Genomic DNA, 14,772 nt, shown 5'->3' with positions numbered 1-14,772 from the left:
TAAATCTGAAATTTCAACACTTGAATCTGTTACTTAGTCTCTTGAATTTCTAATTGTTCCCTCTTCACCGTTCCATCCTTATTCGTCACTCACTACATTTTCAGCAAGGGTCACTGAAAAACAATTAGGAGTAGCAATCCTGGACAAGCTTTAGGTTAACAGCTCTCCCTAGCTTAGGGGCAAACAGTGCAAGTACAGTATCTCCACCCTCATTTCAGCTGAGATGAGGAACTCAGTACAAAGCACAGGGGAATTCCTAGTGTGATGTTCCAATTTCTGCCATAATCTAAGCGGGCATCCAACACAGTTTTGAAGGTGTGCTGCACTGCTAATACGATTATCCTTGGGATGAGATATTAAACCAAGGCACTAGCTGTCTGTTCAGGTAGATTTTTAGGATCCCATGCCATGCTGCAGAGAACAAGGATTCCTCCCCTTACCCATACCACTAAAAATGGATTTATTTAATTAATATTTGAGTGTGACTTGCACAGAAGTGTTGTCACAATTGCCATCGTAATAATAGTCCCTGGTCTTTAGAATACTGTGGCTACAAGGGCAGATCAGAGGCTAGGAATCATGCAACAAGTAACTCATCTCCTGACTCCCCAAAGCCTGTCCACTATCTATAAGGCACAAATCAGGAGTGTGATGGAATACTCCCCACTTGCCTGGATGAGTACAGGCCCCACAACACTCAAGAAGCTTGACACCATCCAGGACAAAGCAGCCCACTTGATTGGCACCACAGCCACAAACATTCACTCCCTCCACCACTGACACACAGTAGCAACAGTGTGTACCATCTACAAGATGCACTGCAGGAATTCACCAAGGCTGCTTAGACAGCACCTTCCAAACCAATGGCCACTACCATCTAGAAGGACAAGGGCAGCAGATAGATGGGAACACCACCATCTGCAAGTTCCCCTCCAAGTCACTCACCATCTTGACTTGGAAATATATTGCCATTCCTTCTCTGTCACTGGATCAAAATCCTGGAACTCCCTTCCTAACAGCACTGTGGGTGTGCCTACACCACATGGACTGCAGCGGTTCAAGAAGGCAACTCACTACCACCTTCTCAAGAGCAATTTGGGGTGGGCAATAAAGCTAGCCAGCGACGTCCACATCCCATGAATGAATGAAAAAAAAGTTATTCATATATATGTTTGGAGACATTAGAACGTGACAACACACAATATAACTTCAAGTAATATGTTGTCAGATTACATAAGAAAAAACATCAATGGGTACATAATCTATTTCCTCAGTATGAACAAAATAACCCAAACACTTTCTGACCTTTATGATCTTCATCAAATACTTAACTGTACTATTGTAGCTAGTTATTCTCAGGGCATTAAATAAAAAACTCAACTGTATATAAAAGGATTCCCTACAGGAACCTAAATAGCTGCCATCACGATTGAACAAGAACCCACAGATGCATGTCTTTTATACACCATTTAAGAAACTCTAAAACAGTTGACAGAAATCAACACAGGTAGGTTACAGCTTGCCTAATGTGGATTACACACTTTCTACCCATAAGGACACAGACCAATTTCCCATGTCTGCAAAGCTTTGCCACCAGCTGGCAACAGTTGAGATCTCAGTCACCAAGTGTGCGCTGGGGTACTGAAATTTAACCAGTCAAAACAAAACTGTTCAGATCGTTAGCAAAGAACACTGTTCCCATATCCCACTACTCTTCCATTGAGGACCCTGGTTTGAACAGTTAACTGCAATTGAGCGGGGAGCATCACAACTGCAAATAACAATTTAAATGAGTTTTGCAAGGGAACGAGAGCCTGAGCATAAATTCTGAAGGGAGAGAAGCAAAGCTGGAAATCAAAGGCACAAAATTAGTTAGCAAGTGCAGAGGCAGAGGAAAACAAGGCTAGGAAATAGACAACAAAGGAGTTCAGCAGTGCTTAATCATATGTCCTTCAATGCAAGGAGTCTTGTGCATATGGCAGATGAGCTTAGGGCACAGTTAAAACATTTGGAAGCATGATATCATAACTATTACTGAAATATGACTTAAAGAAGGGCAGGAATGGCAGGTCAACATCCCAGATGACAGGATTTTCAATTGGGATAGAAATGGGAATCAAAAAGGAGGGTTGCAATATTAGCTAGAGAAACAATAGCAGCTGTGAGGAAGGAGTATGGTACATTAGAAGGATCATCAAATTATGTCATATGGGTTGAACCGAAGAACAAGAAAAGGGCAATCACACTGTTGGGAGTGCGCTATAGATCACCAAATAGTCAGAGGGAGTTAGGAGAGTAAACAAGAGCTGCAAAGTGGGGATTAGGCTGAATAGCTCTTTTGGCTGGCTCAGACAGGAGCCAAATGGTTTCCTTTCTTCCTGCTGTAAATCTCTATGACTTCTATTAACAGTGAAATTGGATTAAGAAAGGACTGTGGGCACTGCTCAAATGGTTCAAACTCAACAATAATCTTGAGATGTAGAACTAAAAAGGGATGTAGAACTAAAAAGAGATACAAAGTCAATTTGATCCTGACAATTGTTTCATCTAAATTTCTACTAGGTTTAACCTTCAAATTAAATTTTCTATGGATGCTGAAAGCATTCTAAAAGTAACGTAGAACTTCAAGCTGGGTGTTCAAAAGAAATATTTAATTTTCAGTAAACAATCATATGAAAGAACTGTCTAAATTCATAGAAATTATCAGGAATTGTTGGAATTCCCAGAATATGACACTAAATAGCCCAGCGCAACAAAAGGATAAAGTTATCTTCCAAAAATATTAGTGAAAACCTAATGGGAAATAGAAATAGAATTTGTCCTCAGTTTGTAAAAGAAATAAATTCTTTGGAAAGGTAATTGTATTAAGGGTGTTTGTAAAAGAAATAAATTCTTTGGAAAGGTAATTATATTAAAGGTTTATCTACATTCACACAGAAATGTACTGGAAATTAGCAATCAACCTCATGCTGAAAAACTAAGCAGCTTAAGAATCCTGACCAGAATTTTAATCAAGGACACATTGCGCAGAAAAACAATAATCCTCCTACCACCTCACTATCCCAACAACTTACATCTGTACACATTATGAATATATGTAATATCTGCACTCTTGTTGCTAAGGCCATTATTTACAATTCCTTTGTGTATTACTGTCTTGTAGCAAATCTGCGCCACTGTAACAGTACACAAGGCAGCACACAGTCAGAAGATGAATTAAAGGCCCATACAGAGGGAACCTCTGGTTCAAGCCTGTATAAGCAAGGAATGCCATTTGATTACCAGTACCATACTGTCTCTAACAAGGTACTTGTAATGAATTCAGCCGCTTACCACATATATCAATATTCCCAAGTCCCTTCACTTATATACAAAAACATATAGGGTTGGAATAAGGTGTTTGAATGCAGACAATATTAGAAACATTAACATTCCTTTTTTTTGGAAATTGTGGTGGGGAGAATATTGAACTCTTGCACATATACACAAGCAGATCTTCATTTTAACTGTGAAATTCAATGTTACATTCTAGAAGAAAGGATATATCTGATCCACACAATCACCAACTCTCAACTGAATAACCCACTTAAGAAGTTTAACTCAATCCAAGATAAAACAGCCTACTTGATCAGCAGCCTATCCACCACCTTAAATATTCACTTCATACACTACCGATAGATACACAGTGGCTGCAGGGTGTACCATCTACAAGTAGATAGGCTTTGGGGAGACACGTGGCAAGTTATTTGCCATAGTATTCCCAGTCTCTGGCCTACTCTTGAAACCACAGTATGGCTGGTTCATTTAAGTATCTGGTCAATGGTGACGCTCCGAGATGATAGTGGGGGATTCAGCGATGGGAATGCTGTTAAAGGCCAAAGGAAGATGTCCATTGCTTGGTACTTGTGTAGTGCGAATGTTACTTGCCACTTAGCAGCCCAAGCCTGAATGTTGACCTGGTCTTGCTGTATGCAGGCATGGACTGCTTCAATATCTGAGGAATGCAAACTGAACTGAATATTGTGCAATCATCAGAAAATCTCCTCACAGTGACATTATGATGGAGGGAAGGTACCTGATGAGCAGCTGAAGATGTTGGGCCCAGGACACTGCTCGGAGGAACTCCTGCAGCAATACTCTGCAGCTAAGATGATTGGCCCTAACAACCACAAATTTCATCCTTTGTGCTAAGTATGATTCCAAGCAATGATGTGCTTTCCTTGGATTCGCAAAGACTTGAACTTCATTAAGGCTCCTTGATTAAATGCTGCCTTGATGTCAAGGGCAGTCACCCTGACCACACCTATGGAATTCAGCTCTTTTGTGCACGTTTGGACCAAGACTGTTATAAGGTCTGTCAAATGATCCTGGCAGAACCAAAACTGAGCATCTGTGAGCGGGGTATTGGTGAGCAAGTAAGGTATGATTTTCTAAGTATGACTATGTCAGGCTGTTGCTTGACTAGTCTGTAGGACAGCACCAATTTTGGCACAAACTCCCAGGTGTATGCAAGGGGGATTCTGTAGCATTCTGTAGCAGGCCTTTGACATATCCAGTACCTAGATTGATGTCAGGTGGTCCATCCAGTTGCTTTGATAAAATTGTGCTTCTTCCCAGGCTATTCCAGAGGGTAGTTGAGAATCAACCATATTGCTGTGGGTCTGGAGTCACATACAGGCCAGGCCCAGTTAACAACAGCAGGATTTCTTCCCCAAAAGACATTATTGAGCAGATGTGATTTTATGACTGCACAGCAGTTTTGTGATTACTATTACTGATACTGGCTTTTTAATTCCAGATTTAATTAATTAACTGAATTTGGAGGTCAGAAGCTGCCATGGTGAGATTCAGTCTCACGTTCCTAGATCATTATTCCAGACCTCTGCACTAATGATCTAGTTCAATAACATAACTAATATAACATAACCAAGTTCATTGCTTCTGTTTAGGTTGTATCTGCACATCTTTAATCGCAAGTTATATTCTGTATTTCATTGCTTTCATGTTATAAAATATTAGAAAGTCAAAAATAAATCAGTGCTTGTCACTCAGTAGAGGTCAGTTTAACTTTCGGCAAGAGTGTAAAATATCAGATCAGCCATCTGACACAAAATCACTAGACGTTTTCCTGTCAAGTTCACACAGTAATCTCATATTAGTAGGTATCCGGACAGACATGGGAAAGCAGGTGCTGCAAAATCGATCTTCCACTCAGAACACCACAAAGAACTGGGTTCCTCGGCCTACAAAACACTCTCAAATATCTGGGTAAATTTAGTAACATACATCAGGTTTAGAGGTGTCGGATTGAATGGGTTACCTCTTCAACTAGTCACGCACCACTATATAGAGGAATTTTTTCTGTGGTTGACTGCTAAACAGACCATTAGCCTACAAGTGGGAGCATCAGTCAGTTCTTTTTCATGTACTATTAGCAAAAGTAAGACCAAATGCAGGAGAGTCTCATTGTTTCAACAATCCTTCAGAGGAACACAGAGGAGATTTGGCTCCAGACATGCAGTGTGCAGACTCACTGACATATGGACATACCCTGGCCCTCATGAACCAAACTCCCAGCTATGTGTGAATAGCTCCATTGCCTTGAGAGAGTTGAAGGCTAATGGAGTAAGCCCTAACAAAAATATCTGCACTGGAGCCCAAAGGCAGACTACTGTCTAAATATGTCGTCCTTCCGAGAACTCCTGTAATCAAGCCGGTGCCAACCGTAGTGCCTCGCTTTCCTTTGGACTCAACCGGGGAGGGCGAGAGGGGGACTCTAATATTTGGGTAGCCCAGGGTCTTCATACATTTTGTCCAGGTTTACACCCTGGAGAGGATATTCCAGTTTCGCTGCAGACCGTTAACACAACACCGGAGACAGCAGTTATGATTGATAAGCTGAATTCGATTAGTGTAGAGAATGAAAGCTCCGAGCTATCTTCGATGGTGGGAGGGATCAGCATGTCCCACTGGTCAGTGACCGCCCACCTCAAGCTGGGTACCCCCCGGCTAGTAAGGTGCTGACTTGTCACATTCTATATGCTTCAATGGATACTTGGAATTTAAAGTCTCCGCTCAACAAGTGAAAGGAATCCATCGTGCCAGGCAAACAACCAAAATGAAAGGCTACACTAACTCTTCAATTGGCAAGCTGGAATGTAAGGACCTTGTGCACGAGATTGAAAAAAGACTTGCAACTGGTTGATACTGCATGCAAAACAGCTGTGACCAAAACGGCATTTGACAGGCTAAATATCAGCATAGCCTCCCTACAAGAGACCAGGCTTGCCTGAGAGAAGATCACTGAATGAAAAACATTACACCTTCATTTGGAAGTGGAAGAGCTCAAAGAAAATGCATGAAAAGGTGTAGGCTTCACTGCAAGGAACTCGTTACATGCGATGATAGAAACCCCACAAATGTCTCAGAATGTGTTCTATCCATCCACCTCTCAACTCAAATGGGGCCAGTTAACCTCATAAGTATCTAGGCTCCAACACTGTGCTTCCCTGGGGGGAAAGACTAATTCTACGAGGAGCTTGACACTTATCAGCAGAGTCCCCAAATCAGAACATGTTTACTGTAAGATTTCAACACAAGGGTGGGCACCGACCATGACGCATGGCCCTCTTGCCTTGGTTATCACAGCCTGGGAAAGATAAATGAGCACGGACAGAGACTACTTTGAGCTTTGGTGCTACCACAAGCTTTGTGTTCTTTCATTCTTTCAGAACAAACCATGCCATAAGGTCTAGGCATAGGCACCGACTGGATCTGATCATCACCAGATGTGACTCTGAGCAGTATTCTCAACACACGCAGCTACCACAGCACTGACTCCGGCATTCCCACAGAGTGCATAAGTAACTTGGAACATGCTTTGAGACACCATCTTCATTACAGCACTTTCAATACATGGGAAGGAAGAGACAAAAATTGCTGACTGGTTCAAGGCTAACATCACTGTGATGGAACCTGTCAGTGAAGCCAAGCAGTCCATTTTCATTAATGGTAAGAGAGATCCAAGTGAGAAGATTCTGAATGCACTAAGAATAGCTCGAAGTCAAATCCAACAAACTGCTAGACGATGAGCTGGTTACAACTCTATCCAGATGTCCTTCAATACAGGGAATATTAGGGACATGTATGAAGGGATCAAAAAGGCAACAGGTCCATCAGCAAAGAAAATGGTTCCACTAAAACAAAGGCAGGGAAGGTCATCACCAACTGCAATAAACAGTTGAAAGATGAATGGAACACTACCCAGAGTTGTATTCTAGGGAAAACACTGTTACCAAGGAAGCTCTAGACACCATAGAGAGCCTGCCTGCATGGCAGAGCTGGATACCGAGCCCATGGTGAAGAGCTTGGCAAAGCTATTGACTCGCTTGCCATGAACAAAGCTCCAGGTGCTAATGCCGTGCTGTCTGAACTCAACAAGCATGGGAAACTGGCATTCTTGCAGCATCTGCATGAACTTCTCTGTCTCTGCTGGAGGGAGGGGGGCAGTGCCCCAGGATATGCATGCTGCAAAGATTGTGGCCCTGTACGAAAATAAGGGCGACCACAGCAACTATCAAGGCAACTCCCTGCTGAGGATTGTGGAAAAAGTATTTGCCCTTGTTTCCTTCGTCAGACCGCAGATCTTAGCTGAACGCATCTACCCCAGATCCCAGTGTGGTTTCAGAACTGGAACACCTAAATTTGACATAATCTTCCAAGTCGAGCAGCAGCAAGAGAAATGCCATGAACAAAGGAGACTTCCATATATTGCCTTCATTAATGTTACCAAGACATTCAATCATGCGTGCACAGACTGTCTATTAAGTTGCTGGAGAAAATTGGCTGCCCACTGAAGCTGCTCTTTCCATTTCCACATGATGGGTCAGATCAACTATGATGGGGCAACATTGTAACCCTTTGAGATGTGTCATGTTTTTATAATGATATAAAGGCACCAATCACTCATAAGGGATTGAGTAAATATGTTGTGGGTTCATTTATTAAAACTAGACACATAGGAACAGATTTACATGGATAGAAAGCTTGAAGGCACAGCAGCAGTGTTGTGTGTGCTGTGTTCTGCTCTGAGACTTGATCATATGACACACTCTCCCTCTAGCAATGGCATGCTGCTATCCCTTAAAGGCATATTACAACAGGTAATGTCAGCTATGACTGGGCAACACTGCAACCCTTTGACATCTGCATTGCGGTCAAACAGGGTTGTATTCTGCCATCGACATTGCACAGAGAAATACGGGATAAATGGCGTATGGGACAAATTGGAAAATTATGGGAAGATCAATAAAATATGGGACAGTTGGTCACCCTGACTACTAAGTGCCTCAGGGATCAGCGCTGAGGCCTCAACTATTTACAATCTATATTAAGGACTTGAATGAAAAGGCCTACCGAATTGTAGCCAAATTTGCTGTTGACAAAAAGATACATAGGATAGCAAGCTGTGAGGAGGATACAAAGAGTCTGCAAAGAATATAGATAGTTTAAATGAGTGGGGAAAAAAATTAGCAGATGGAGTATAATGTGCGGAAATGGGAGACTGTCCACTTTGGTGGGAAGAATAGAAAAGTAGAATATTATTTAAATGAAGAGAGACTGCAGAATGCTGCAGTTCAGAGGGATCTGGGTGCCCTGTTACATGAACCACAAAAAGTTAGCATGATGAAGGAGGAACACTTAGAGTTCTGTATACAGTTTTGATCTCCTTACCCAAGGAGGGACATACTTGCATTGGACACAGTTCAGAGAAGGTTCACTAGGCTGATCCTTGGGATGGAGGGATTTGTCTTATGAAGAAAGGTTGAGCAGGTTGGGCCTGAGGAGGTTTGACAGAGTAGATGCTGAAAGGATGTTTCCCCTCATGGGGGAATCTAGAACTAGGAGGCACAATTGAAAAATATGGGATCTCCCACTTAAGATAGAGATGATGGATGTCCATACATCCACTACAACGACACCTGCAGGTGAGATATGAAGATGGTGGACACTGATGCTGACAACTGGGAGACAGTCGCTGACAGCCATGATCTCTGGAGGCTGGGTGTTTGGAATGACATTGGAAGAGATGAGCAGAAACAAAAATGCTCAGCTGGCAGAGAGGAGTGCCCAGAGAAACAAAGCCAGCGAATCATACACCGCCACAGCCCACTGTGTCCCTCTGCAGCAGGCAAATGCTTGACAAAGTGTTCACCACCACTGCGCAAACCATCGGTAACAAGATGGAAGGTCATTCATGGGATGTGGGCTTTATTGGCTGAGCCAGCATTTATTACCCATCCCTAGTTGCCCTCGAGAAGGTGCCATGAGCTGTCTTCTTGAACCTCTGCAGCCCATGTGGTGTAGGATGCCACCATTAAAAGTGTTCTTGCATTTTTATGAAACTAGATTTGCATAAATATCAAAAAACATCCAAGTGTAATAAAAGTACATGGACATTTTCCATTTCTGCTAAGTTAACCCTCAACCAGGGCAGATGGGCTGCTGCAACTGGCCTTGGCAATCCTGGACACAGAAAGGAGGTAGGAAAATCAAAACCCTGCTCTTGGTCATTATCCAGTAACTATTGCTAGAAAGTGTGAATGTGCGAGTGATGGACAAAGACAGCATCAGACTCAGCTGCCATGGGCATTTCCCTTCCCCTTAGAGAAGCTGCTTGACAATGTTAGACCCCAAAATTTCATCAGGACAAATAGACCCAAGGTAGGTGTCTGATTAGTGGAAGCCTGGTGGGCCTTTAAAACGGGGCGGGATCTAGTCTCCGTACTTAAGGTGCATCACATTGGCAAAAGTTCTGTCTAACTCTAAAGAACCAGCATTGAGAAAAGAGGTGAGGTCAATAGGATGGCATCACCTCCTAGATGTCCTGCTACTCCCACTCCTGAGCCCTGGTCACTTGATGCCAACAAGATACCGGAGTTTATTGCATTGGAGTGGCAAACTTTCACAGGTTATTACAAGCCAGAGTAATCGCCTGGATTTCTCTAGGAGGTTACAGCCTGCACCATTTAAATGGGCACCTAATAAAGGGAGCTGATTTCATTGAGGCCTGAACTGTTTAGCCAATGCTGCCAGATTTTCCTCCAAAGGGATTTCCAATACCATATTTGTCTCCCTCCCTTCACCCCAGCAAGTGCTTAAAGACACACCAATACTGTCTAGTCACTAGCCTGATTTGTTTAAATAGCCTGATCCCGGAGACTCCTGTGGGTTACTCTCTCTTTCTAGCAGCGCATCATCATTCTTGCTCCATCACAGCTGAGGCAGCAGAGCAAGGCTGCAGTTATTCAGGGCCTTAATCTCAAACACAACATAAGGAAAGGTGTCATCTGGATGAGGGACCAAAAGTGCCTGCAAAACCATACTCCATCAGTGGTCTGCATTTTCAGGGAGGGGACAGGGGCAAAAACAAGTAACTGAACATGAATATTTGTTACTCAATTCAACTGTTCCCAGATCTTGAAACCAACAACTTCTTGTAGCCAAGTCAAACGCCTTTAAAAAAAAATACACAAATTCACATCAAGGTTACCTTGTTCTCCTTTGACATGTTTGGTGAGCTCAAGCATTTTGCTTCTTCTGCATTTTCCTCTGCAGTGCTGTTAGGGTCATCGTTCACAGTCTGGACAAAGAAAAAAATAAATGGAAGACTCTTGAGGGTTGGGGGAACTTTTTGACCAACTATTCAAAGATACACTGTTTTTCCTTAACTGTCCCATGCTGACAGTAATGGTTAAAGGCTGCAGCAGTGCCTAATTTAAAAAGAGAATATTGAGAAGTTGAGATTGTACTCCTTTGAACCAAGAAGGATAAGGGAGATTTAATAGAGGTATTCAGTATCATGAAGGGTTTTGATTAAGTAAACAATAAACACAACAAAGTACATAAGGAGAAACTGTTTCCACTGGAATGGGCCAGTTACCAGAGAACACAGATTCAAGGTAAGTGGCAAACGAACTGGGGGGGGGGGGGGCGGGGGGGGATTTTATTTTTAAATGAAGCTAGTTGTTGTGATTTGGAAAGCACTGCCTAAACGGATGGTGGAAGATACTAATAACATACCAAAAGTACTAAATAATCAGGGGGCAAAGTGGGGGGTGGGGGGGGAGGGGGGGAAATAAATACAATAACTATCACTAGGGAAAATGAGGTACTAGGGAAAATAATGGGGCTAAAGGCCGATAAGTCCTCTGGACCTCATGGGTTGCATCCTAGGTTATGAAAGGAAATAGCTGCAGAGATATTGAATGCACTGATAGTAATCTTCCAAGAGTCCTTAGATTCTGGAAAAGTCCCAGAGGATTGGAAAACTGCCAATGTAACACCCTACTCAAAAAGGGAGGGAGACAAAAAACAGCTAACAATAGGCCAGTTAGCTTGATACTGGGAAAATGTTGGTGTATATTATAAAGGATGTGATAGCAGAGCATTTAGAAACGCATAATCTACTCAAGCAGAGTCAGCATGGCTTCTTGAAGGGGAAACCATGCCTGACAAATTTCTTAGAATTCTTTGAGGAGGTAAGAAGCAAGATAGATAAAGGGCAAGAGAGGTGTAATATATTTAGATTTCCAAAAGGCGTTCAATAAGGTACCGCACATAAGGCTACTTAATAAGATAAGAGTCCATGGTGTTGGGGGTAGTATATTAGCATGGATAGAGGATTGGCTAACTAATAGAAGACCGAGAGTTGGGATATGAAGGGGCATTTTCAGGATGGCAACCTGTAACTAGTGGAGTGCCACAGGGATCAGTGCTGGGGCCACAATTATTTACAATATTTATTAGTGACCTGGATGAGGGAAATGAATGTACTATCGCCAAGTTTGTACATGACACAAAAATAGGGGGAAGGCAAGTGGGGAGGATGACACGAGTCTACAGAGGAATATAGACAGGTTGAGTGGGCAAAAACGTGGCAGATGGAATATAATGTGGGAAAGTGTGAGGTTATGCACTTTGGCAGGAAGAATAGAGGAGCTGATTATTATTTAAATGGAGAAGAACTGAGGAAAGCTGCAGCACAGATGGATTTGGGGGTCCTTGTGCATTAATCCCAAAAAGCTAGCTTACAAGTTCTGCAGATAATAGAGAAGGCAAATTTAATGTTGGCTTTTATTTCAAAGGGATGCAAAAATAGGGGAGTCTTGCTAAAACTATACAAGGCACTAGTTAGACCACACCTAGAATACTGTGGACAGTTTTGGTCCCCTTATCTAAGGAAAGACATACTGACATTGGAGGCAGTCCAGAGAAGGTTCACGAGGTTGATCCCAGGAATGGAGAGATTTTCTTATGAGGGGAGGTTGAGTCAGTTGGGTCTCTAATCATTGGAGTTTAGAAGAGTGAGAAGCGACCTTATTGAAACATATAAGATTTTTAGGTGGCTTGACAGGGTAGATGCTGAGAGGTTGTTTCCCCTTGTGGGACCAGAGGGCATAATTTCAGAATAAGGGGATGTCCACTTAAAACAGAGATGAGGAGGAATTTCTTCTCTCAAAGGGTAGTCAGTCTATGGAATTCTTTACCACAGAGGGCTGTAGAGGCTGGGTTAAGTTTTTTCAAGGCTGAGATAGACAGATTTTTAATAAGGGAATCAAGGGTTATAGGGAAAAGGCAGGAAAGTGGAGTTGACGATTATCAGATCAGCCATGATTTCATTAAATGGCGGAGCAGACTCGATGGGCCGAATGGCCTACTTCTGTTCCTACGACTTATAGTCTTATAGCAATTCAATAATAACATTCAAAGGAGAATTGGATTAATACTTCAAAGGCAAATTTTGAAGGACTACGAGCAAAGAATTGGGGAGTGGGAACTAATTGGATGGCTCTTTCAATGAGCTGGCACAGGCATGATGGGTCGAATGGCCTTCTTCCATGCTGTATGATCCTATGAAGTTCACTGCAGTGGTGACCAGTGGTAACAGCTCAAGCACCACTTACCGCAAAGCTTTAATTACTGCACCAGTGTCTCTCAGAAGCACTTCAATCCTTTGAGGCTCCTCAGCAGCTGTGGCTCCCATTTGCAAACAAAAGCATGTTAAGAGCCCAAATTCGAAATGGCACAAACTCAAAACACTCACCTGGGCATTATATAATGCTGATGTTGCAAAGGGGTGTTTGATTTGAGAGGGCAAAAGAGATACATTTTGAAGGAAATAACCACATAGAAGCAAGCTTTTCAGCCCTACCAGTCTATGTTGGCATTCATCATTCACACAAGTGGTAACCTTAAAGCCATGTACCCTGTGTTCCCTTTATTTCCCTATCCACCAACCACATACCAAACCTGCTCTTGAAATGAGTGAATTATTCAGCATAGAGGTTACACATTCCCTTAATGACAAACAAATGAGAGGAGAAATAAGGCATACACAGCAAGTCTCTGAAAGAAGAAAGTATCCTTAATTTTCTACAGCACTATGTTAATTGCAAAGTTGTCAAGCTCAATTACAATTCGAATGATTGGTATCTCCCCACGAATGTTAGTTACCTTGTTAACTGTTTTGCCATAGTGTGATCACCTTGAAAATGTCGTGGAAATTAATAGCTTTGATATCGTGGGGGGCATCCTGTGCACAAATGGTATAGGTTTGCCTAGTTATTCTAGCTGATTCTGTGAGAGTTTGGTCTCCCCAAGTGTACATGTCTGTGTGTGTTGACTGCACTCAGTGGGATATGAACCCCTCTGGTTCTGACCTGGTCGAGCTGCCCCAGGGAATGCAGGATGAGCTGCCTGGGTTCCAGGTGAAGGGGCTGGCCGATTGCCTGATAAGGTTTCCAGTAGACTGAGCGGTAACCCTGCTGCCTCAGCTGGTCCTGCCTCCTGAGGTAATTCTCGTGGAAAACTTGTTGCCTGCTCGGCTCGCAGGGGCTGTAGACGGTCAGGCTCCGGGCCTTCACCTTCAGCCCTTTGGACGGAGGGAAGGGCAGGGGCTTTATCATCACAAAACTCCGTGGCTCCAGGACTTTGCTGCCTGCGGGCATGGCTGAGAGAAGGAGGGAGGAAAACATTAAAAAAAGTTATTCAAAGTTTCTAAAAAAGTTCACTTTTTTGCAATTTCCAAATTTAACCCTTAAAAAATAAACCGTCCAAACCTGCTTTAACTCTGTGTAAAGTAATTCAAGAACTATTGCTACAATGTTCCGGTCCCAGCACTTTTATCCGACTTTTTGTTTAGTTTCCCTGGGTTACAGCCGCAGTCCCGGCGCGATCAACTCCAGCAAAACGGGGTGCATTTACTCAGAGCTCACTTCAGTCCATCAAGGACGATGCATTTCCCACTATTAATTTTAATTCGCAAAGAAATGTCTTAAAAATTAAGATATGGGAAATCATTACACCGCTTTTCTTATTAATTAAGTCAACTGCAAATATGTTGAACTTGTACCCCTCCCGAAAGTGTGGTATAGTCTCTATTTGTAGCCTTGGATCGAATAGGGAGGTTGAGCAGGTTTGAGTTGAGTGAGGCTGCATGGGGTGTATAGAATCAGCAGGTCAGGGAGGAAAAAGAAAGGGTAACTTCTGCTCTCCCCAGCGTCGGTTTTGTTGGGGTGGGGTGGATGCTCTGGGAAGTTCCCAGGTGAAGGTTTGCAAGGCAATTGCCCAGAAGTGCACAATTCCTCTGGACAACTGCGATGCGCTGATAACCATCCGAAAATGCACTTTAAATTGCAAACTTTGGATGGTTCCACCCCAGTGATACTGATAATTACCCAGAAAAAGTTCGAAGAATTAAAACCACTTTTA

General features: G+C 42.8%; 1 protein-coding gene across 1 annotated transcript in view; it reads right to left on the bottom strand.

Annotated features, from left to right (window-relative positions):
• Nucleotides 1-14,009, bottom strand: part of LOC121286039 (coiled-coil domain-containing protein 60-like) — a 105,760-nt gene extending 91,751 nt beyond the window's left edge. The window contains exons 1-2 of the mRNA XM_041203057.1: nucleotides 13,722-14,009; nucleotides 10,553-10,642 (exon numbers count right to left, since the gene is read on the bottom strand). Of these exons, the coding sequence (XP_041058991.1) occupies nucleotides 10,553-10,642; nucleotides 13,722-14,009 (378 nt within the window). The remainder of the gene's footprint in view (nucleotides 1-10,552; nucleotides 10,643-13,721) is intronic.
• Nucleotides 14,010-14,772: the final 763 nt, after the last annotated feature.

This window comes from Carcharodon carcharias, chromosome 13 (genome assembly GCF_017639515.1).
Source record: "Carcharodon carcharias isolate sCarCar2 chromosome 13, sCarCar2.pri, whole genome shotgun sequence".
In the NCBI taxonomy this organism is placed as follows: domain Eukaryota; kingdom Metazoa; phylum Chordata; class Chondrichthyes; order Lamniformes; family Lamnidae; genus Carcharodon; species Carcharodon carcharias.
This window is presented reverse-complemented; position numbering and strand designations above follow the sequence as displayed.